This window comes from Hemitrygon akajei, chromosome 5 (genome assembly GCF_048418815.1).
Source record: "Hemitrygon akajei chromosome 5, sHemAka1.3, whole genome shotgun sequence".
NCBI lineage: Eukaryota > Metazoa > Chordata > Chondrichthyes > Myliobatiformes > Dasyatidae > Hemitrygon > Hemitrygon akajei.
The window spans coordinates 48,283,182-48,309,235 of record NC_133128.1 but is presented as its reverse complement, the minus strand read 5'-3'; the positions used below and the strand labels follow the sequence as shown (position 1 = coordinate 48,309,235).

General features: G+C 39.1%; 1 protein-coding gene across 2 annotated transcripts in view; it reads right to left on the bottom strand.

Annotated features, from left to right (window-relative positions):
• Positions 1 to 26,054, bottom strand: part of nme7 (NME/NM23 family member 7) — a 154,941-nt gene that overhangs the window by 31,498 nt on the left and 97,389 nt on the right. For both annotated transcript variants that reach the window (XM_073045481.1, XM_073045479.1), the window contains exons 7-9: positions 20,332 to 20,396; positions 7,000 to 7,068; positions 5,267 to 5,368 (exon numbers count right to left, since the gene is read on the bottom strand). In XM_073045481.1, the coding sequence (XP_072901582.1) occupies positions 5,267 to 5,368; positions 7,000 to 7,068; positions 20,332 to 20,396 (236 nt within the window). The remainder of the gene's footprint in view (positions 1 to 5,266; positions 5,369 to 6,999; positions 7,069 to 20,331; positions 20,397 to 26,054) is intronic.

The following is a 26,054-nucleotide window of genomic DNA, read 5'->3' as shown; positions in this document are numbered from 1 at the left end:
CTATCATCCAGAAGCACTCACATCTACAACAATGAAATGCTTTGGGAGGTTTGTCATGGCTAGAATCAACTCCTGCCTCAGTAAGGACCTGGACCCACTGCAATTTACCTATTGTCAGAATAGGTCTATGGCAGATGCAATCTCAATGGCTCTTCACACAACCCTAGATCACCCTGACAATACAAATACCTATGTCAGGATGCTGTTCATACTATAACTCAGTGTTTAACACCAACATTCCCAATAAGCTCCAGAACCTGGGCCTCTGTGCCTCCCTCTGCAATTGGATCCTCAACTTCCTAACCGGAAAACCACAATCTGTGTGGATTGGTAATAATATATCCTTCTTGCTGATGATCAATAATGGCACACCCCAGGAATGTGTGCTCTTCTCCCTCTATACTCACGACTGTGGCTAGATATAGCTCAAATGCCAACTTTAAATTTGCTGATGCTACAACCATTGTTGGGAATCTCAGACGGAGATGAGAGGGCGTGCATGAGAGAGATATACCAGCTAGTTGAGTGGTGTCACAGTAACAACCTTATATTCAATGTCAGTAAGACAGAAGAGCTGATTATGGACTTCAGGAAGGGTAAGACGAGGGAACAGGAACCAATCCTTATAGAGGGATCAGAAGTGCAGTGAGTGTGCAACTTCAAGTTCCTGGGTGTCAAGTCCTCTGAGGATCTAACCTGGTCCCAACATATCGATGCAGCTATAAATAAAGAAGGCAAGACAATGACTATACTTCTTTAAGTTTAAGGAGGGATGTACCGTGGAGAGCATTCTGACAGGCTGTATCATTGGTATGGTGTGGGGGAAGGCACTACTGCACAGGATTGAAAGAAGCTACAGAAAGTTGTAAAATTAGTCAGCTCCATCTTGACCACTAGTCTCCGTAGTATCCAAGACACCTTCAAGAGGCAGTGCCTCAGAATGTTACTAAGTATGACACAATATTGGGCAAAGATAGAAAGCATGTGAACCAACAACTACAATATTCAAGCGTTCCTTAAATATCAGAAAGCTATACTTTCATAACACATGGTATAATTTTAATATGAATCTTGATCTATAATACATTAAATTCTCCAAAGTCTTGTGTTTATTTCATTATTTCACACTTTCTTAATTGCCACATTTCCAATACATGGACTTCATCAAGCTGACCTCCTATATTATTCTAAGATGCCATAGTTCATATCAGCAAGTTGTATGTGCAACCACACACAGAGCTCTACGGACTAAATAAAAGTACAGAAAGGATAAGCAGAGTGGCATTGTCAGGAGTAGGCCAGTGGCAAGAGTAGAGGCAACAGGCATTGGCTCAAAAGAGGCTTCGGATCAGAGGAGGCATTGGCTCTGTGTAAAGCATCTGTTAAGATTTCCTTTTTATCTTTTCTTTCTTCTCTTACTGTACCATTTAGTTGACTGTGGTGTGTTCTTTGGTCAGGAGGTTGGAGTCTTGGGAGACCCAGAGTCTCCCAGGGAATTTCATCTGCGTGAAGTGCAACTGGCTACAGCTCCTTGAAGACCGTGTTAGGGATCTGGAGCAGTAACTGGATGACCTTCAGCTTGTACGCGAGAGCGAGGGTATAATTGATCAACGTTACAGGGAAGTAGACACCCTGAAGTTGCAAGAGCCATGTAGCTGGGTGACTGTCAGAGGAAATGGAAATAGTCAGTTGGAGCAGAACACCTTTGTCGCCATTCCCCTCAAAAACAAGTATACCGCTTTGGATACTTTTGTGGGGGATGATCTCCTGGGCGAATGCCATAGTGACCGGGTTACAGACTCTGAGCATGGGTCCGTGGTGCAGAAGGGAAAGAGAGATAAGAAGACAATAGTAGTGATAGGGGACTCAGTAGCGAGGAGAACAGACAGGAGATTCTGTGGACGTGAATGGGACACCCGGATGGTATGGTGCCTCCTGGGTGCCATGGTCAGGGATGTCTCAGATCACATCCACAACATTTTGGAGAGGGAGGGGGAACAGCCAGATGTCTTGGTACATATTGGAACCAATGATATAGGAAGGGAAAATAATGAGGTCCTGAAAAGAGCATTTAGAGAGCTAGGTAGAAAGCTGAGAAGCAGGACTCCCAGGTCGTAATTTCTGGATTGCTGCCTGTGCCACAAGCCAGTGAGGGTAGAAACAGGATGATTTGGCAGATAAATGCATGGCTGAGAAGCTGATGCAGGGGGCAGAACTTCAGGTTCTTGGAACACTGGGATCTCTTCTGGTGGAGGTATGACCTGTTCAAAAGTGATGGGTTGCACCTGAACCCAAGGGGGACCAATATTCTTGCGGGCAGGCTTATTAGAGCTATTGGGGAGGGTTTAAACTAACTTAGCAGGGAGGTGGGAACCAGAGTGAAGGTACTCAGGATAGGATGAATGGTAAAAAAGTAAAGATAGCGTGCAGTCAGATTGTCAGGAAAGGCAGGCAGGTGATGGGATTTATTTGCACTCATCATTAGGGATGCAGAATCAGAAAGGATAGCGGATATGGTACTCAAAGTGTAGTATAAGAAATAAGGTGAATAATCTTGTTGCAATAATACAGATTGCCAGGTATGATGTTGTGGCCATCACTGAATTGTGGCTGAAGGATGGTCGTAGTTGGGAGCTGAATGTCCAAGGTTACATGTTATATCAGAGGGATAGGAAGGTAGGCAGAGGGGATAGGGGATAGGGGTACTGGTAAAGAATGGCATCAAATCAGTAGAAAGATGTGACATAGGATCGGAAAATGTTGAATCCTTGTGGGTTGAGTTAAGAAACTGCAAGGGTAAAAAGACGTTGATGGCAGTTATATACAGGCCTCCCAACAGTGGCTGGGAGGTGGACCACAGGTTACAACAGGAAATAGAAAAGGCGTGTCAAAAGGGCAATGTTCTGGTAGTCATGGGAGATTTTAACATGCAGGTCAATTGGGAAAATCAGGTTGGTAATGAATCTCAAGAGAGTGAGTTTGTTAAATGCCTAAGAGGTAGCTTTTTAGAGCAGTTTGTTTTTGACCCTACTAGGGGACCAGCTATACTGGATTGGGTGTTATGTAATGAACCAAAGACGATTAGGGAGCTTAAGGTAAAAGGAACCAGTGATCACAAAATGATTATGTTCAACTTGAAATCTGATAGAAAGTAAAGTCTGATGTAGCAGTACTTCAATGGGGCATGGAAAATTTCAGTGGTATGAGAGAGGAGTTGGCAGGGATGTCAGCAGACCAGCAATGGCGTGCGTTTCTGGGAAAAATTAGGCAGGAGAAATAATAATGGGGGACAAGGCTGATGAACTAAATGAGAATTTTGCATCAGTCCTCACTGTGGAAGACCCTAGCAGTATGCCTAACGTTGGAGTGTGTGTAGGAAGAGAAGTGGGTACAGTTACTGTTACAAGAGAGAAGGTGCTCAAAAAGCTGAAAGACCCAAAGGTACAGAAGTCACCTTCTCAAAGGGGTTCTGAAAAAGGTAGCGTTAGAGATTGTGGTGGCATTAGAAATGATATTTCAAAAATCATTGAACTCTGGCATGGTGCCAGAGGACTGGAAAATTGCAAATGTCACTCCACTCTTTAAGAAAGGAGGAAGGCAGCAGAAAGGAAATTATAGACCAGTTAGCCTGACCTCAGTGGTTGGGCAGATGTTAAGTCAATTGTTAAGAATGAGGTGATGGAGTACTTGGTGACCAAGGACAAGATAGTACAAAGTCAGCATAGTTTCCTTCAGGGAAAATCCTGCTTGACGGACCTGTTGGAATTCTTTGAGGAGATTACAAGTAGGATAGATAAAGGGGATGCAGTGAATGTTGTATATTTGGACTTTCAGAAGGTGCCACACATGAAGCTGCTTACCATGGTATTACAGGAAAGTTACTAACATGATCAGAGAATTGGCTGATTAGTAGGAGGCAGCGAGTGGGAATAAAAGGATCCTTTTCTGGTTGGCTGCTAGTGACTGGTGGTGTTCCGTAGGGATCAGTTTTGGGCCCACTTCTTTTTATGCTGTATATCAATGAGTTAGATGATGGAGTAGAAGCTTTGTTTCCAAGTTTGCAGATGATACGAAGACTGGTGGAAGGGCAGGTAGTGTTGAGGAAACAGGTAGGATGCAGAAGAACTTGAACAGATTAGGACAATGGGCAAGAAAGTGGCAAATGAAATACAATGTTGGAAAATGCATGGTCATGCACTTTGGTAGCAGAAATAAATGTGAGGACTATTTTCTAAATGGGGAGAAAATCCAGGAATCTGAGGTGCAGAGGGGCTTGGGAGTCCTTGTGCAGAACATCCTTGCAGGTTGAGTCGGTGATGAGGAAGGCAAATGCCATGTTAGCATTCACTTCCAGAGGTCTAGAGTTCAAGAGCAAGGATGTGATGCTGAGGCTTTATAAAGCACTGGTGAGGACCCATCTTGAGTATTGTGAACAGTTTTGGGCCCCTCATCTTAGAAAAGATATGCTGGCATTGGAAAGGTTCCAGAGGAGGTTCACAAGGATGATTCCAGGAATGAAAGGGTTATCATATGAGGAACGTTTAATAGCTCTGGGTCTGTACTCGCTGGAATTCAGAAGGATGAGGGGAGGATCTCATTGAAACCTTTCGAACATTGAAAGGCCTAGACAGAGTAGATGTGAAAAGGATGTTTCCCATAGTGGGAGATCTAGGACAAGAGGGCACAGCCTCAGGTTAGAGGGGTGCCCTTTCAAAACAGAGATGTGAAAAAAATTCTTCAGCCAAAGGGTGGTGAATTTGTAGAACTTTTTGCCACATGCAGCTGTGAAGGCCAGGTTGTTGGGTGTATTTAAGGCAGAGATTGATAGGTTCTTGATTGGACACGGCATCAAAGGTTACAGGGAGAAGACCGGGAACTGGAGTTGAGTAGGAGATTTTAAAAAAGTATCAGCTATGATTGAATGGCAGAGCAGACTTGTTGGGCCAGGTGGCCTAATTCTGCTCCTATGTCTTATGGTCTAATCACTCTACAGGATTTCAAAATACCAACCTAATGGCATAATCACTATCTTGCTAATTTCTGCCATTTTCTGAAAAGGTAAACCACTTATTTATTGTTGCTACATTTTGTAATGAATGTCAGAGCCACTTGGAAGCATGTAACAGTGCTATGAAATAATACATTTTTAGTGCCCTCTTTCCATTCTCTTGGAAAGATTTTTGACAGTGTTCTCAGTTTCTGAAGTACTTCAGAAGTTGGCAAGATACAATAACTTATAGTAACTTGAAATTTGATCATAACTTACAGGGTCCAACGGTCCACAGCATTCTCTAAATGACTTCTGAATCTCCTTCCCCTGCAATTCCAAGGCAAGGCAAGGTCCTGAACATAGTTCCATTACCATACTCTGTAGAAGGTATGTCAAATCATTAGTTAAGGAAAGATGTGGTTTCTTCTAACATCTTCTAATGATTACTTTGCACTTTTTTATGCTTTATCATGTTTTTTTAGATGGAAAACCAAGCAATTATCAATTGCTAATTTCTGATCTAAGGACACATTCAAAAAATTTCCTTTTGTGCATCCTCTGGATCCACTGATCTTCAGTAAAACCGGGGACTAACACCTTCCAGTTGTGAAAGTTGTAATTGATTTTTTAAATATTTGACCTTTGAGAAAACTGACAGATTTGGCTACTAAATTCATCAGTAAGTCCCGGATAGAGACAGAATCATGCTGTGTGGAGACAGGCCCTTTGACCCAACTAGTGCATACCAACTCTATTGCCTACCAAGCTAGTCCCATCTACCTGGATTTGGCCCATAGCCCTCTAAAACCTCTCCCATCCATGCACTTATCTAGATGTGCCCGATTCAACCCTTATTTCTGGCAGCTCATTCCAAATACAGACCACCCTTTATGTGAACACATTGCTCCTGATATCCCTCTCATATCTATGTCCTCTTGCTTTTAGTACTCCCTCCCTGGAAAAAAACACCATGCTTTTACCCTATGTCTCTCATAATCTTAAAATACCTCTATCAGGCCACTCTTCAATCTCCTACATTCCAGGAAATAAATTCCTAGTCTATGCAATCTATCCTTGGAATTCAAACCCTAGTCCGAGCATCATCCTGCTAACTCTTTTCTGCACCTTTTCAGATTTAATAATGTCTTTCCTATCGCAGGGTGACCAAAACTGTACACAATACTCCAAGTATGGTCTAACCAAGGTATTATATAAGTAAGACACTACTTCCCAACTCCTGTACTCAATGTCCCAACATGCATGCTGAACTAGCATTCCAAACGCCTTCTTCACACCATATCTATCTGTGACACTACTTTCAGTAAGCTATGCACTTGCACTCCTGAATCCTTTTGTTCCAATTCACTTCCCAGGGCACTTCCATTTATTGCATAAATTCTACCCTAATCTGATCTTCCAAAATGCAATACTCCACATTTATTGGACTGAAAGCCTTTTGCCAATCTGCAGCCCTTAGCTGTACTTAGCTAAATATAATCCCCTTATAATTTTTCATAACTTGTGTTTGAAAGTATACAAAATGTTGTTCAGTAGATACAGTGAACTGTTGAATTGTAGGCAAGAGAAAGCAAGACCTGGCTTATTCAAGCTGACAAACTTTAGGACCTCAGGCAAAGGATGGCCCCTAATCGCAATCCTGACTGAAATCAATCCTCATGAGTGGCTGGATTCAAGATGGTGTAATCTATATTCCTTAGATGCACATGATGGTCAGACAATTAATAACCATTCTCTGAAATATTTATGAGTAAAAGCTAATGGATGCTTAAAGTAAATTATAGCTATAAAAAGAATCAAACATTTTATTTACTTTTTTTTCTAAAAGCAGTCATAACAATTACCGAATTATGTTAGATTATCCAGACGATTTCATTGTTCACTGTTAAAAATCAGATAACTTGTACATTTTGTGTTCTGCATTAAGTTCTTCCCACCCTCACTGATTATTTTTAATGTTCTTCATCCGCCTTTATCTTCTTCCTACTTACGTTGTATTCAGAAACAACTCCTTTGTATACTTCTAAGAACTCCTCTGCATTGGCTCGTTCCATATTGAACTGTGGGCAGCAGAAAAAGAAAAAAAGTAAACAAGAGTTGATTTCCACCACTTAAAAAACATTTGAGCATTTTCTTCTATGTACTCAAATTACCTCTCCCATATGAAGATGCATTTATATAGCACAAGATTCACTTAACTACACAAAAAAAAACAATCAATATTTCCCTCCATCCTCAGGTGACTCAACTTTGATAGGTATTACTCCCCACAAAAGAGAGAGTCACTCAATGTGGTCCCTTTTAAATCAAGTGGTTGTATTCTTCACAGGTGATGTGAAAGTCTGCTTCTTCAGAAGTGGCTGGTTTCCAGAGCTTATTGTTCCAATGAGAGTGAAAACCCCAAATGTACTTTCCAGTCATAGACACCACTGCTCATGTACACGATCCTTTGTGCAATTTATCATATAATTACTTTAAAGTTTACTAGGCAGTTGTATTGCTGTCCTCCAATACAAATCCAAGGCTTGACTGCCCATAGTCAATGAAAAAATGCTACTAATTAAACTCGACAATATCTTCCAAATATGCTGGCTGAATAAGCAATGCCAGCGTGGTAAACCATGTATATCTGTCTGGACATGCCTGGACACTTTCCTCTGCTGACTGCTCCTGTGGCTCCTCCCACAGACCCCTGAATAAAGGCAATTGTGTCACGGCTCCTCCCACTGTCCAGGAGAGACATCCAGCATGGACGTGGATTCATTCTGTTGTTAATAAAAGCCTTTCAGTATTTACTCTACTTCCAGTCTTTTGAAGCAATTGATAGTTCATCAGCCAGTCCCGCCCCAAGCAAACAGCTTCAGCATTCATCCTCAAGAATTTCTCCTTTGGCTCTTCCCACTTTGTCCAAACTCAAGGGTTAGTCATGGGCATCTTCATGGTTGGCAGCTATGCCTGCTTGTTCCAAGCCTTCCCTGGTAATTCTCCTCGACTCTTCATGTGCTGCATTAACAATTGCATTGGTGCTGCTTCATGCACCCATGCTGAACTCATCAATTACATGAACTTTGCATCCAACTTCCACCTAGCTCTTATATTCACTTGGGCCATTTCTGACACCTCTCTCTCGATCTCCCTATCTCCACCTCTGAAGACAAACTGCCAACATCTTTTATAAACCTACCAACTCTCATGGCTTTTTTGACTCTTGTCTCTGTCTCCCGAAAAAATGTTATTCCCTTTTCTCAGTTCCTTCGTCTCCACCACATCTGTTCCCAGAATGCGGCTCTCTTTTCCTGGACATCAGAGATGTCCTCCTTCTTCAAAGAATGGGATTTCCCTTCCTCCACCATTGATGTTGCCCTCATCAGCATTTCCTCCATTTCACAGATATCCATGCTCATCCATGTTCCCGCTGCCTTAACAGGGATAGAGTTACTCTTGTCCTCACCTAGCCTCTGCATCCAACAAACCATTCTTCATAATTTCCACCATCCTCAATGAGATTCTACCACCAAACACATCTTTACCTCTTCCCAACCCCACTCTTCGCTTTCCACAGGAATCACTCCCTCTGTGATTCCCCTTTTCAATCATCCCTCCCCACTAATCCAGAAAGCTACACCTGCCCATTCACCTCCTCCCTTACCACCATTCAGGGTACCAAACAGTCCTTCCAGGATACTTGTAAGTATCACTTCACTTGCAAATCTGTTGTGTTGTCTATTGTATCTGGTGCTCAAGATGTGGCCTCTGCATTGGTGAGATGCAACATAAATTAGGGACTGCTTTGTCGAGCACCTCCCCTCCATCTGCCAAAAGCAAAATTTCCTGATGGCCAACAATTTTAATTCCTATTCCTATCTGACATGTTGGTCCATGGCCTTGTCTTTTGCCAGGATGAGATCACTCTCAAGTTGGAGAAACAACACCTCATATTCCAACTACGTAGCCTCCAATCTGATGACATGAACATCAACTTTCCCTTCCAGTAATTGTTTCCTCTCCCCCTTCCTTCTTCTGCTCCCTATTCTAGCCTCTTACCTCGTCTCACCTGCTTATCACCTCCCTAGCAACCCCTCCTTCTTCTCTTTCTCTCATGGTTCACTCTGCTCTTCTATCAAATTCCTTCTTCTCCAGCCCTCTACCTTTCCTACCCACTTAGCTTTGCCGCTCACCTTCTATCTCTCCTCCTTCCCCTCTCCCCCACCTTGTTATGTTGGCATCTTCCTCCTCCTTTTCCAGACCTGAAGAAGGGTCTCGGTTCACAACGTCAACCGTTTATTCATTTCTATAGGTGCTGCCTGACCTGCTGAACTCTTCCAGCATTTTGTGTGTGTTGTTCAGCATTGAGACTCCAGTTAACTTTGGTTAGCTGCTTTAGGAAAGGATATCACTCGCACATTTGACATAGGACTCTGAAGCACACATGCTATTCTGAATTCTTTTATGGTGGGAAAAGATTCAAGGATATGTGGAAAGCCTCCATTAAAAAAAATGCAATGTCTCGATTAATTCTTGGGAATCCCTAACCCATGACCACTCAAAAGTGACATGGTGGCACTGTGAGCTTGCAGTCTGTGCAGGGAACCACATAGGCCCAGTATCAACAACAGTAGGATTGCACCACTTCACAAATTACTCACGTGCCTGCTCCCTGAAGCATCACCTGTGGTAAAGTGTACGTCGTACACTGGCCTCATCAGCCATTTCAATGCCTCCTAAACTACAGTAGAAGCAGGTCATTCTTAAACCCAAGGGACCAGCTAAAATTTTAATAATATGGCAGATCACTTCATAAACTATATTACAATTCCCCCAATTTTATTTTCATGTTCCATAGTATTTGGGTTCCATGTAACTTGGAGAACTAATTCAAAGTCAAAGTACATTTATTATCAATGTATACTACATACAATCTTGAGATTAGTCTCCTTACAGGCCGCCCCAAACGAAGAAACTCAATAGAACCCATTAAAAAAAAGACCATCAAAAACCCAATGTGCAGGAAGAAAAAACAAGTGCAAACAACAAAAGCAAGCAAATAACTGAAGTTCACAAAACTGAGTCCATAGCCACAAAGTCGGTTGTCACTGCAGCCAATCCAGTAGCCGTTAGTTGCAGGCCACAGCCTCAGTTCTGTGCAGACACAAGTAAAGCCCACAGAACAGTGAGCTGAACCGGCCTGTCCCTTCCCTCTGCCCCATTCCCTGTCCTGGTGCTTAAATCATCCAAACTTTGGGTCGTTCCTCACTCTCAGACCCAGACCCAAACCCTGACACTTTGATAAGCTCTTGGGCCCAGACCTCACTGCCTTGATTCAGCTTGTACCCAACCTTTCCAATTCTGCCCGGTGATTAAACCAGTCAAATCACATGTCATTACTTGCTCCCGGACCCATGACCTGCCACTTTAATCTGCTCTTGGGCTCGGGCCCTGCTACCTCAATTTAACCCATACCTGCCACACTGCAACCGTCCTGCACCTTCAAAGCATTCAGTTCAGTGCAGAAACATCAGTAATAGTCTATAGGCTTTTCTAACCGTAGCAATATACAGTGGATTCCAGTTAATTGGAACACATCTGGGTGAGTACATTTTGACCGAATTAAGCAGCTGTTCCAATCAGCTTAAGTTTCATGGAAAGAGTTAAAAAGGTGTGTGTAAAAAAAGGTAAACTACAGTTAACTGAGTAACAAATTATGTATTTAAATGAAATACAGAACAAATTACAACGCCACCAATGCAACACAGTACTATAAAACTGTGTATTAGTTCCAATCGTGATTGATGGAGGAATTCATCCAGTGTACACTGCCGTGTATGGGGTGTCTAGGGAGGGGTAGCATCATTGGTGAAGGGATTCATTGTGTCCATTCTGGAAAGCTTCCACGCCCTTTGTCCCTCCAGACACTCATCTCTCAGCCATGGCTCCAAGTAGCTGTTAGCATGCGACAGCAGCCACACCCCAGTACACCACTTCAATTAGCAGGTGAGGGTAGCTGGTGGATGGGAGGCTTCATATCCCGGTGAAATAGGGACATGCCTGTCCTAATGTGTGAAGTCAGCTCAGGCAGACTGGGCGAATGAGATCAACAGCAAGATCCAACAGCCAAGAAGGTGGTTCTGCAATGTTTCATGGAGATTGAAGGTCATGATAAAGCACAAAAGAAGTCATGATTATTCACTGTTCCTCAGTTTGTGATGACTAGTCATACCACTGGAGGTCGAGAGAGTGGAACTGTCGAAGTGCAAAAGTATTCTACTTTTTTTAAAAAACTCTCCCATACAGGTTTCCTGTCATAATTGGATAAAATGGACAACCAACACACTGGTGTGTTCTTTTGTTTGACTGTAAATGAACAAAATTAGCATAGACACCTAGTGCAGACATTGGAATGCCTTCATACAATGCTTTTAATGATTGCAACCTCCAAATTTTTATTTGCATTATAACATATGAAGATGACTGTTGATACCTTCAAATTCTTCATAGTTCCTAGCTTGTTGAAGTAGCAAAATAGTTTCATTTTCACTCTTGGCTATTTTTGGCTTCTCCAAGCTTAAATCTCGACAACCATCAGTGACAAAAATTGCTGCTTTTTGAACAGAAACACATGCAGCTGACGCTAATTAAAAATTGTTTGCTCTAAGCACAGTGGCCACACAAGCTCACGTGGCTGACACTAATTAGAAACCGTTCAGCAGTTCTGCGACAGTGTCCCAAAGAAACAAAGGGAATCTCAGCTATTTTCTCAATTAGTTTTTGACCTTTAAGAGTTTTCTTAATAAATGACTGCCCCGATTAAATGTGTGTGGAGGGTCAAGGGAGGGGTAAATGCCACATATCACCATGGATCATGAACATACTGTATATGTGAAACAGATTTGCTGACAAAGAGCAAGTTTACATAGTAAACAGTGGGTACCAAGAAATATTATTGAATAATACCAGGGGTTAATAATGCAGACTTGAGGAAAAGCCATTGTAGCCAATTCTCAGACTCCAACCAGACAGATAGAGTTAGAATCTGAGTAGTAGGGCCCCTACCAAAGAGAAGTAACAGATGATGCTGGAGTGGTCAACCATATAAATGGTGATAAGTTAAAATGAACGAGAGTATAGCTTAGTATTATCACGAATCACAATCAATTTGTGATTTTATGAGCCATTTCCTACTGTAGCCAGTTCTTAATGGAAAGCTTCAAACATGGTTTTCAGAAAAAGAGGGTTACGATACATTCAAACCCTCTGGACAATAGCCTGCTATGATGTAGACAAGCTTATACCTTTTTACAAAAAAAATAGGAGATTCTGAGGGTGGGAGGATGGGACAATTAATAATAACAGTTAATATATGACAACCTGAGAATACACTGAACTATAGGAGTTAGGACTCCTGGACAGGAAGATTTTTTAAAAATGGGGAAAAACATGGGCTTAAAATATCAAAGATTAGGAAAGAGAGGATTCTGAAGAAGTTTGACTTAGAGTTCCTGGGAATGGAAGAAAAGCAGCATACATAATTGAACTGCTGAACTCAATGTTAGTGACAAAGTACTTGATGAGTTCCCTGTGCTAGTCTTTTTTTTAAAAATGGTGTGGGAGGAGTGGGATGCAAGATGGTTCTAGTAGATAAGAGAAGCCAAGAATTGTTCTTTCAGCCCAAGATAATTCTGCAATAGAATCCATTTTTAGCACAGGAATGCAAAGCCCAACATTTAATTTGGTTCCAAAAGATGTAGTGATAAAGGTTAAACCTGCTTACTGCTATTAATTTTTAAGACAATATCCCTTTGACTTAAAGTTGAAATGAGATCCATGTCAGGGGCATCAATAGAGTATTAGTTTTGTTTCAGACCACAGCATCAAACTAAAAGGCAAGTCATTAAACTTTAAAAATATTAAACAAATACCCAGTGTTGAAAATGTGAAACTGTTGCAGCAAGTGTTTTCAGGTTGACTTTATTCTGGGGCGCAGAAAAAGTATTTGTGGAAGGAGAGGAGGGTGACAGTGAGAAGGATACAAAGAAGAAGTCAGAGATGGTATAGTTTTACACTGGTATTCACTTTTTCCGGTGTCATAAAACAATCAAACTAATGTATTCTGTCTTATAGCACATTGGAAATATACTGTATGTACATTTACTTATGACATTCAAGATTTCTTCTGTTGTACTTCTATATTCTATAGGGGTCTAATTCAATTCTATTGTTTCAAATGTGGTCCTAGTCAATACTGTGGTTAGTTTCAAGGACCGATTATGTCAAGTGGAATCCATTATATCAAGTGGCTGCAGTCTGTCAACCTAATGGATAGAAATCTTATTGACACAGCTGCACGTGTAATTTCAATTGCCATTTACTACTTAAAATATCACTAAAGGTAGACTGGAAGCTCTTACAGTGTCAATATAGGACAGAGGTTGAAGGGTAATGCTTGTTCATTATTATTAATGGGTTCCTACTAGGTAAAACTACTGACCATATCTTTCTATCTCCAAATTTAAAGCAAATTTGCTGGAAGCAATAAGGATGTCACATTGACGACAGTCATAGTGGTGACCTACAGATATTTAATGTTTCCAAGAGAACTCAAAGACAATGGCAAAGGATCTAGGAATAGTCTCAGTGCCCACAGATGAACTATGATCCTTCACTTACCTATCCACTGGTGCCCAATAACTACTGGGTAATCCTGCCAGTTTCAATAAACTGAGTAAATATTCTCCACCAGTGGCAATGCCAATGCCAAAATCAAGCAGCAATACATCTCAGTGTAAAATGAGCCCCCTACACCAAGACTTACTACACCTTCAATGGTATTAGTTTGACTGACTACATTGTATTAATATGACCATCCCAGAACAGCCCAGTTATATCGACCAAGTTTCAACACTCTCACAGAGCAATACAGGTAGAACAGAAATACATGAACTTTGCCAACATTTTAATGCATTTGAAGCTAATCTTGTCCAGCTCCAAAAGGTTGAAAAAGCATTATAATAAAAAAACTCAAACCAAGGCATTTACCCTAAAAAACAAACCAAGGCATGGAACCTAAAATGAACATTATAGTAAAAATTCTTAAATTGAATGTTTGTAAATCAAGGACCATCTGTAATCTTAGCTTAGACCAAAAGTTCCCTAATAATGCAGGGCACTCTAATGGTAATGTTGGAAATAAACAAAATCAAACATGCCATTAGTGTGTCAGGTTAACCTTATCTAGTGAAATGGTAATCCATTTGTAATCATAGTGAGATAATCTTCTGCAAATAATAACCAAAAATAAATACTGTCTCTGAAAGAGACCACAAGTAAACAGATCATTCCCAGAAGAAAATGAGAAGGCAAGTAGGCTATTTAAAACATGTTATCACTATTTGTATACATAAATAACCACATGGGTTTATAGCCTGTTATCTGTTAATCTAAATAACCTGAAGAAAGTACACTACACAGCTTTGGACAAGATCTATACTACAGAATGCAGTGCTTTAATGATCAACTCATTAATACACAGTTATGTGAACATCAGAAGTTTTGAGTTGTGCAAGATGGTAAAAGAGAATGATTAAGTCTGGAAATTGAGATAACACATTTCTGAACATAGATGAGATAGACAGAACCACTCCAAGTTTTGACAGAATCACAAGAGAGACTGAAGATGCTGTAAATCTTGAACAACACACAAAATGCTGGAGGAACTCAGTAGGTCAGGTAGCATCTATGGAGGGAAGTGTACAGTTGTCATTTTTGTCTGAGACCAAGTTTGAGCAAACTTCACAGCCACTTGAAGGTTAGGAAAGTATAAAGGTGAAAATAGGCCAGTACAGAATGCCATTACAAATGTGACCAATTCAATCAGCACATTTGGTTTAAATTAACAATATTAGCAATACAATCATACCAATAACAGTGACAGTACCACACTGATGGACATGCATGGCATCTTGTTACACTGGCCCCAAGTTCCGTTTTGTTCCAAACCAAACACTGGTATATACAAATGACTACCTTATTAATATGTATTAGATACTCTCTGTGCACGCACAGGTTTTCAGATAGATCATTCAAATTTGTAAACAGAAACAGCGTCACTGTGTTTTAACAAGAAATCCATGTTAAATATCCAGATATTTACATGTGCTACGATACTTGTTGAATAACTTGTGTTTCAAAATAAAATCGAAGAAAAAAATTCCAGTGGCAATGAATGCAAAACGCAGGAAGGTAGACACTGACTGCCGAAATTTCCAAGACACTTGGACACTAGGTTACTTCTTCATTGAGCAAGCTAGGAAACCAGTTTGTCTCATTTGCCTAGAAAATGTTGCTGTGAAGAAGGTGGCAAATATCAGGCGATATTAAAAGACCCACCATAGTGGAAGTTTTAACAAGTTTACTGGGCAAGCAGGAAAGTTGAGTGAATGAAGGCTAGTTTCAGAAAACAAACGTCATTTTTTTGCCAAGAAAAGCAGTGAAATGAAGGAAATACCCGTACCAACTACAAAGTCTCAAAATGTATTGCTGAAAAGATGAAGCCTTTTACAGATGGAGAGTTTGTCAAAGAATGTTTACTGGCAGTGGTGGATATTGTTTGTCCTGAAAAGAAATCTTTATTTGCATCTATCAGCCTGTCAGCAAGAACGATCACATGGCGAGTTGAAGAAATGCCCGCCGATGTTAAAAGTTGTTTAAGGGATACCTGCAACGAATTGCCAGAGCACAGTCTTGAGAGATACTGCTCAACTTGCAATGTTTATGCAAGGAGTGACCTCAACTTTTCAAATTTTTGAAGAGTTTATTCAATTAATCCCCATGAAGGACTCGGTTACTGGAGCAGACATTTTTGAAGCTTTGTTGAAAATGATGTCAGAAATGAAACTTAATGTGTCGAAGCTAATTGGCATCACAACTGATGGGGCACCAGCAATGGTGGGACAGAAAAAGGCATCATGGCATTGCTGCAAGGACAAATGGAAAACCTTGGAATCGCACAGAAACTGTTTAAAATTCATTGCATTGTCCATCAAAAGGCATTATGTGCCAAGTCTTTGAAATTAAAGGATGTTATGGACATTGTTCTGAAGGCAGTGAATCTGATCCTATCTCGTGGATTGAACCATCGCTAGTTTCAGCAGTTTTTGTTGGATACGGCGGCAGAATATGGGGACCTGGCTTATTTCTGCAATGTCCGCTGGCTTAGCTGAGGGTCAATGCTGGAAAGAGTATTTGCATTTCATGAAGAAGTGGCAATATTCCTTGAAAGCAAAAATGAGGATGCTTCACATTTTCATGATCCTGATTGGCTTGCAACCTTGGCATTTCTTGTGGACATTACGTCTCATGTCAATAACTTGGAATTTACAACTTCAAGGAAAAAATATCAGCTGATACATGAGGTGTACGGTCATATTGTGGCCTTATGAAAGAAAGCTTATATTGTGGGAGTACCAGCTTCAAAAAGGAACTTGTGCATATTTTCCCACTTTTCAAAAAAGTGAAGCACAAGATCCAGGTATTTTTGTGAATATGGTCCAAGAATTGAGAAAAGAGTTTTCATCTCGTTTTGCTGATTTTCACTTGCATGCAAATGAGTTCAAGCTGTTTGCTACTCAGTTTGATGTGGAAGTGGACACTGCATCAGAATTTTTTCAAATGGAATTGATTGAGATGCAGTGTGACGACATATTGAGATCGAAATTTCCTTCTGAAGATGTGTCAGTGCTTAACTTCTATAGAAAATATATTCTTCCAAGTGGGAAGTATCCTAACTTAATGGACCATGCAAAAGAGATGGCATCATTGTTTGGCAGCACTTACCTGTGTGAGTAATTATTTTCAAAATTGAAGCACACCAAGAACCATTTGAGACCAAGATTTACAGATAATGTTATGCTCTTGGCATCAACAAGTCTGACACGCAATATTGAGAAGCTTACAAGCAACAAACAGCATCAAGTTTCACATTGATTTATCAACTGTTTGCATTTAAATGGATAATTCCCATATTTCAATTTTTTATGGCATTTATCTGGCCCACGTCCGCTCATTAATACGCGATCCGGCCCACAGAGGCATAAAGGTTGCCGACCCCTGCAATAGGCAGTCTCCAAATATGCAAATAAAACATTACAATCATGGAAAAAAAATCCTTCCAAAGATAAGCGGCATTAACTTTCAAGTTGTCTCTGTTTTAAAAGGATGCCCCTCAATTCCAAGGCAGAGTCCTCTGGTTTTAGACTCTCGCACCATAGGAAACTTCTTCTCCATATCCACTCTATCAAGGCCTTTCACCATTCGATAGGTTTCAAAGAGGTCACCCATCACTGAATTCCAGTGAATACAAGCCCAGAGCCATCAAATGCTCTTCATATGTCAAGCCATTCAATCCTGGAATCAATTTCTTGAACCTCCTTTGAACTCTCTCCAGTTTCAGCACATCCTTTCTATGATAAGGGGACCAAAACAGCTCACAATACTGCAAGTGAGGCCTCACCAGTGCTTTATAAAGCCTCAACATTACATTATTGCTTTTGTACTCTTCAGAGGGGTTTTAACAAATTCAGTATAACCTAAGTGCAGCAAGAGGAGAAAGTTTAAAGCAGATATCAACAAAGGCACTTTTTAATGTATTATGAAACTGTTGTTTTCTTTTTGTTGCGGGATTCACTTGAGTCCTCACTCACTGAGTTCCATATGTAAATAGAAAAGATTCACATCTTATTGCAAACAAAAATCTCATCGCTATGTTAATTTGAAAGTTTAAGCAGAGTTTACAATCCAGTGATACGTGCTCAGCAACAAAAATCTCCATTAATTATCACCATTTCCACATGACATGTAACGGCATTACTTCCACACATTTCCCAGGGGAATGATTCTAAAATTACCAGTTAGCAGAACCTAACTTAATACGCCAAATGCAATATATTGTCAAAAGTTGTCAGTGATTCAGTGAGAACTCAGATCTATTACCTTGTAACACCTTTGCACCATCTCACAGGCTCCAGTCTGGATTGAGAAAAAAATGCCCCAAAGACACCGTACGAGGTTCTTACTTGCCACTAGTGCAACCCCAGTCACTAAAGAAATTTCAGTAATTCCTTCCATTAGTGCAACCTCAAAATCACTGACAAATCTGTTGCAAATAGCTTGCAACAGAAATTACATTGCCAAACCCATGAATCACAACAATGATTCATTGCCCAAAACATGTGCCATTTTTCAACTAGATAGCAGCAACCTATGAAAGATTTCATTATCACAATGAAAAGCCTTAATATGCATTACTCACTCCCACCCATCCCTCCAACCACCAATGTCCAACGAATGTTGAAACCCCATAACACGACAGTGCCTTTTTTTAAAACCATCTCTTTGGTTTTCTCATTGTGCTCTTATGCATAAATAATGGAAGTAAGATAAAGCAAATAAACAGGACAAATATATTTTAATGCATCCAAATTGGACCAAAACCATGTAATGATTAGGTAATTGTATTTGAACATTTGCTTATTGCCTATTTTCCATATATGTTTATCTGGTTTGCAATTTCCAAACAGTACTTCTAAGCCGGCCAAATATCGATCAATTTAGTTTACCCCTATATAGAAGAACCTTGGTGTGCTACTTGCCTGGTTCTCGATCTATACCCATGCAGTTTACATGTTTTTGCAGGTACATTTCAAATGCGATAATTTCTTCTGCTTTCACCACCTTTATAGACAACAAGTAAATTAATTTATTGGATCTAATGATCCAAAGTCTATGCTTACTATAATCCATCCGTGGACATTCTAGAATGGTGATGAATTAATCAATGACTCATAAATGTCATTGACCATGGCTCCTCCTGAGCAGTAGAAATAGTAACTTATGTTAAGCCACAAATGGACCAACCAATGTTCCACAATCTTCACTTTATTAAGAAAGCAAAAGAGGATCCCAAGAAAGAATACTATAAAACAATTCTGCCTGGGGTTTGAAATCACAGAGCATATTTAGCTTGCAAAAGAAGAGGACAGAATTTCAGAAGTTCCACTCTTGATACACGGTCTAAATTTGAGTAATGCCAGGTCAAGTGTTCAGGACGGATAGCAGGTGAATTCAGTCAAGATTATATCTCTGATCTAAGGACTGCTGAATTAAATGAATCAGACTGCTTTCTGTTGGGTACGATCAAGCCCCTGTAAAATATCAGGCTTCATTTGCTTTAGATACACTCATTACCACAGATCCGATTAATGCCTAACCATTTTGGAATAAAAACAGAAATTGATGGAAACACTCAGTTCAGACAGGTCTTGACAAGTTAACTCTTTATCTCCATCCATAGATGATGCCTTACTTGATTTCATTCATTTTCTATTTTATTACTGACTTTAGCACTGTTTCTTTTAAAAAAAATCATTATGTGTCTAGTTGTGAAAGATTTAATTGGCAAAAATCAAGCAAAGTGATATTTATTTTATATCTGAAATAAGAAAGGCAAAAATGCACAGTTGCTCTGAGAAAGAAGTGACTGTAGAATGAGGTAAAAGTGGGGTGAAAGATAAACATACAAGTTTGCTTTGGCACTGGAATAATTCCTCAAAGCATCACTCTGAACTCAATTGGACATACGCTTTACCTTAGCCCATAGGGTCTACGTAGGACCCCTGCTGTTTGGGATATCTCTGCTGCATTACTTTTTTCCAAGGTACCTATGTTTGCAATAAAACAGGGCATCAATTCCCATATCTATGCTGTCACTCTTCTTTAAAGTGCTCAAGATGTTAAGGCTTTAACAGACAGACATACTTTATTGATCCCGAGGGAAACTGGGTTTCATTACAGTGACACCAACCAAGAATAGTGTAGAAATATAGAAATATAAAATCATAAATAATTAAATAATAATAATAAGTAAATAATGCCGAGTGGAAATTAGTCCGGGACCAGCCTATTGGCTCAGGGTGTCTGACACTCTGAGGGAGGAGTTGTAAAATTTGATGGCCACAGGCAGGAATGGCTTCCTATGACTATGACAGTGGTAAAATTCAATATTTAATTCCTTTTCAAAAGGCACAAGAATGACATTGGGCAGTTTCACAGATATGGAAGATAAGTAAAATTTCCTGCAATAACTTCACTTGATTTCTTTTCTTTTGAGCACTGAAGGGAAAAATGAGATTAGAACATCCAAACATATTTGAGCATTAGATGCAAAAATATATCACACAGTAACACAAGGATAAAGAAGCACAGTATTATGAGCACATATTTTATGAGCTCTGTAATTTCTAGTGAATATTTTCATATATTATTCATCTTACCATTTGAAGTGCGCTGTAATTAAATCCCATCTCTTCAATGGTACTCAAAATCTTTCCAGCCAGACCTATAAATATACAAAAAAATAAGAACTTTCAATATTAATACTTATCCAAAAGAAACACCATATCATCTGACGTGATGATTAACCTGCACCTCCACGTTTGATGCTCTTCATCAAAAACATTCCGTTTCATAGATCTTCGCAGCCAAGTTCCTTAATGTGTATCTATAAATTATTAATTTCAACAGCAAACTTCTTTAGTAACAATATTATAGCTGAATCCAATCCTACCTTTCCCTATGTTTACATACAAGCACATGCTGGTTTCAGTGTAGCTGAGCTGCAGTAGGATGGGAACCTGAGTATTCATTCCATTCCCTATCTCAAGGGCACAGCAGCATAATGAAAGGCGCTTTACTATTCTTTTTAAAATATATTTTTCCCCCTAGTTCCTCTCAACATATGCACATTTGTGGGAGATGGAGATGGAAAACATTTGACAGGAAAAACAGGTTATATTCATCAATTTATGTACAATAAGTCTATGTTTCCTTTACAATTGTTCTACCCAAGATAATGGAGGCATTGTACATCTGAACATGAATATTCCTAACTCTTATACAGATTAACTTAATGTTATGAATCCTTTTAATTAAAAATTCAATCAGAGTCTTAAGTTTGTGATGATCGATATTTCATCGCAATATCCGGCTAGGAAAATTGTAATCATACTGATTGTGAACTGAACAGTTTCCCTGATAGTTATGCACACTCATGGCTATCATAAAGTAAAATACAATTAGACTTCGCTTCCATGATTTCATGTTTTGCAAACCTCACACATCACTCTTGCAGCAGCATATCTTTACAATGTATATGATAGCTTCATGGTCAATTAGACATGTGATTCAACATCCAATCATCCTTTTAACGCAGTCCAATCATCTCATATCCAGACATGAATGGTAGTGGATAATTAAAATAATGCAATGAAAATCTGCATGCTGAATGATTAAGGATCTCAGCAGACAACCATGAAAGTCTGAAATGTTTACAACTATCTTCTACCTGAAGCACCAAGAAAATCATTTTTTTTCCCCTTCCAGTGTTCAGTCAATTCAATTGTACTACACATGATTATCAAGAAACAACCATATATACTGGGAACTTTAAAAGGTCAATGCCCTTAGAAACATTCAATAATACTATTGAAGAATTGTATTCCAGAACAATTTTTACAGCACATTTATAATACTTGCTTCAAACAGAAATGAAAAATTGCCAAAGATTTTTTATATACACATTTAATCTATTTACTGATATTGTGATCAAAGATGTCATCAATATTACTACAGGGCAGCACTTACTAACTAATAATCTGCTCACCATTCATAGATTTAATACAGAATTGAGTACCCTTTATTCGAAATGCTTGGGCCAGAAATAGTATGGATTTCAATGTGTGCAATCAATGTTTATCTTAAACTTGTTTGTTTCGCATATGTACTGATGCAGCCATTCAGCGTGTTAGATTTTCATCAAATACCTTAGCAAACTCAATGAATTTCTCTGCTGTTTCGTGATCAGTAGATGTTTTATCACCACAAATCTTTAAAAATTTAGTGTCATATCTTTTCTTAAATTTCTACAACCAGTCTGCTGAATGTTCACAATTACCTTCAATTCATCATGATAAAGGTGCCATATCAAAAAGTGATGAATCAGCATACAGGAGGGAGATTGAAAATTTGGCTGAGTGGTGTCATTATAGCAACCTTTTACTCAATGTCAGCAATACCAAGGAACTGAGTGTAGACTTCAGGAGAGGAAAACCAGAAGTCCATGAGCCAGTAATCATCAGAGGATCAGAGGGGGACAGAGTCAGTAACTTTAAATTTCTGTGTATCACTATCTCAGTGGACCTGCAATAAACATAACTGCAAAGAAAGCACAATAGCACCTCTACTTCCTTAGGAGTCTGAGGAGATTCAGCGTGACATTAAAATCCTTGTCAAACTTCATTAGATGTGTAGTGGCAAGTGTATTGACTCAGCTGCATTACGGGCTGGTATAAGAACACCAATGCTTTTGAATGGAAAATCCTACAAAAGGCAGTGGATTCGGCCCTGTACATCACGGGTAAAGCCCTTCCAACAATTGAGCACATCTACATGAAATGTTGTAGGAGGAAAGCAGCATCTATAATCAAAGATCCTCAGCACCTAGGCCATACCCTTTTCTCACTGCTGCCATTAAGTAGGAGATACAAGAGCCTCAGGACTTACACCACCAGGTTCAAAAACAGTTACTACCCCTCAACCACCTGGCTGTTGAACAAAAGAGGATAACTGCAATCATCTATTGAGATGTTCCTACAACCGATGATCTCACTTTAAAGACTTGCTCATGTTATTTATTTATATTTGCATAGTTTGTTGTCTTTTATGCTCTTTCATTGATCCTGTTTATAGTTACTATTCTTTAGATTTGCTGAGTATGTCCACAGAAAGAAGAATCTCAGGATTGTGGGTGGTGATATGTATGTAATCTGATAATAAATTTTACTTTGAACTTTGAGTTTTGCCTGTTTCACGATCAGGATACCATTAAGCAGTGTATGTTCACTCCGACACAGACGAATCCACTCTTTCAATACACTATTGAGATCTTCATTTTTTGCTTTATTCAGTGTTTTTCATCAACTTCTGTTCATTACATATGTGAGGTCACTTCCCAGAACTGCCTGTGGTGCTCAGAGACCTATGCATCACATGGGAACCTTCCCTGCGCCTTGTGAAATTTTACATTTCTGATGTCATGTCGGCATTCAAACAATGTCAGATTTTGGAATTTCGGGTAAGGGTATTCAACCCACAGCATTGGAGAGGACTTAGTTCCACGTAGAGAATGGTATATGTTCTGGAAGCCCAGTCAGAATGGTGGAGGGAAGAAGGAATCCTCATTATTTTAAAAAATGCACTTGGATGAATACTTGATGGATTATATCCAAAAATTAAATTTGTCACATTATATGTTTTCTGACCAACCTGGATATATTTCTGTTCAACTCTTACGATTCAAAAATTAGTTTATATCCTGTATTACAAAATTTACTTGCCACATATGACTGCACAAAAAGAATTTACACATCAAAGAGTGGACATAAGAGATTCTGCAGATGATGGAAATCCAAAGCAACACACACACAAAATGCTGGAGGAACACAGCAGGTCAGGAAGCACCCATGGAAATGAATAAATAGTTTATGTTTCAGGCTGAGACCGATGAAGGGCATTGGCTCAAAACGTTGACTGTTTATTCCTTTCCATAGATCCTACAAGACCTGCTGAGTTCCTCCAGCATTTTGTATGTGTTGCATCAAAGAATGGAGGTTGGGCCTAAACACCAAGCATTCAACTAAAATGACGACAGTTAATAAACAAAGAAAATTACACCAGCCAGATACAATTACAAAATATATATGGAAACGCTTAGTTTGGATGCAAAAGTAACAATAACCCTTCATACTCATCTCTGTGAAGTGACCCTATGAACTTGTTAAAATTATTTTGCCACAGATGGACTAAACTTGTTCAATCCAAGTTTAAACCATCTATCATCCACTCTTCCTGCTCCCCAAAGTTGTTCCTTTAGATTTATTGATATAACTTTCTATGTTTTCTGTCATAAACCCTATATTTACTTTATTATGTAAATTCTGTAACATTGCTGTTTCTTTCTGTACTGGCCACCACTGAGCTCCATTGTCAGTTGATTTCCTAGACTCCAAGACTCTCGATAGAGCACAAGTGCCAATGTCACTCGTCAAGATGGAAGACTAACTGAGGAACTAAAGTTTGGATATATTTCAATAAATGAATATTATGGCACTGTACATTATCACACATAATTTATTTACAGTTTACAATGTATTGATTCAATTAGTTAAAAAATAGGCATCCTATCAATCAATATGCATCTGAAAAATAAAATTATGTCAACACTTCTGATGAAATACTTACACCCGAGATGTTAACCCACCCCTCTCTTCCTGATGATCAATTTGTTGGCACCATTTTATGTTTCAGTGTACTTATCTGGATTGGTGTGTATAAATCTCTGCAGATGGTCTATTGTACCATAAACAAAGTTAATTTACCCAGGAAACAGAATCTGTTTAAAGAGCAGACAAACAGAAATAATACTATCTCTCTCAGTAAAAGCCAATGAAGTCTGCTTTAGAAATGCAGTGAGTAGAGGACAGTTACTTATAACTTAGGTGCATGAAATCAATCTCAGCCACTTGCAACACTGTGAGCACCAGGCTTGATTGACAAGAAAATTGTCCAGTCAGCTCCCTCTGACAAGGCTATAGCATTGCTGCTTCATCATGTCTGATTGTATTTCAAATTTTCAATACCCAACATTTTATTTTAAAATTTGATGTCGTTATTGAAACAAAAGCTATTTAATTAAAGAAGAAAACCCTTGTTTTTCTGGCTTCACAGTTAGCAGATCAGTAACCTAAATAATTTTCTCAAAGAAACTACATTTCAAAACTTCCGTGCATTTATAATTTATTTCACCATTTCAACTCCTTCAGTTCTACATTTCCCACTTCATGCCCCTCCATCATTAAACTGTCTCAACCATAACCAGCCACATGCCCCAGATCACTTCATGTTCCTTATGTTTCCATTGTAAGTATATCTGTTGCTAGGATACATTGTTCCTACTGCCTAGGCAACAGCTGTTCCTTTCTTCTAGTCACTGGCTGATCAGCATACACAAGCTGCCAGAGATAAACTGTACTGTGTTTTTCCATTGCTGCCTTTAGGTAATCTGTAAATGATCCACTGTAATAAAAAAATAAAAATCTCCAAGGAAAAGACTATGACCTTGAGATTTGCTCATAAGCATAAAAATAAAACTAAAAGGCTGGGACTTTGGAGTTCATGAATTATAGTGAGTACAAAGTAGAATGCACATAAAACTTCTCATTAAAAATTAGCTGACTAAATCACTCTTCAAAGATTGTTTTTTAAAAAAAAGACAAAAAAGGCAATTACGTGGCAAAAAGTATTTAAGTTGTGGTATATACTTTGATGTTGGAATAAAAAGGAACTATGGTTTATCTTTACACTTTGATTTGCTAAGAGTAATTATACATTGATTACAGATACCACATGTTGAAATTTTAATTCTTGTACAAGCTTCTCCTACTAGCCTTTTCTTTATGATGCTACACTAACTGCAACTGAAAAAGTTGACTCAGAAAATAGTAATTAAATATGAATGTTCTTTCAGTACTCCCACCTGATATTTATCTGCAAATACAAGATCACTTGACATGAGCATGCAATTTCTGTACATGAAGGGGATTGTTCACTAAAAGGCATTTTGCTGCAATGTCACTTGTCTAATAGGATCTTGGGTGCCCCCTCAAGTCATTTTAAATCAATGCTTGCATTGACTTTATATCAGTGGCTGCAAACTAATGATTATGCTGAACCCCACTTCAAAGATATTTGCTCTAATTCCACTCACCCCCATGAAATATTCATTACAGTAATAAATAAAAACAGTAATTTCTCTGGATAGAGTAGATAGCAGGTACAACCCTTTATAATACCAGGCATGGCAAATGAACAAAAAAGATACTGAATATGTTGGGAATCTCAAATTAAAATTCAGTAGATCAGGCAGCACCCATGGAATGTG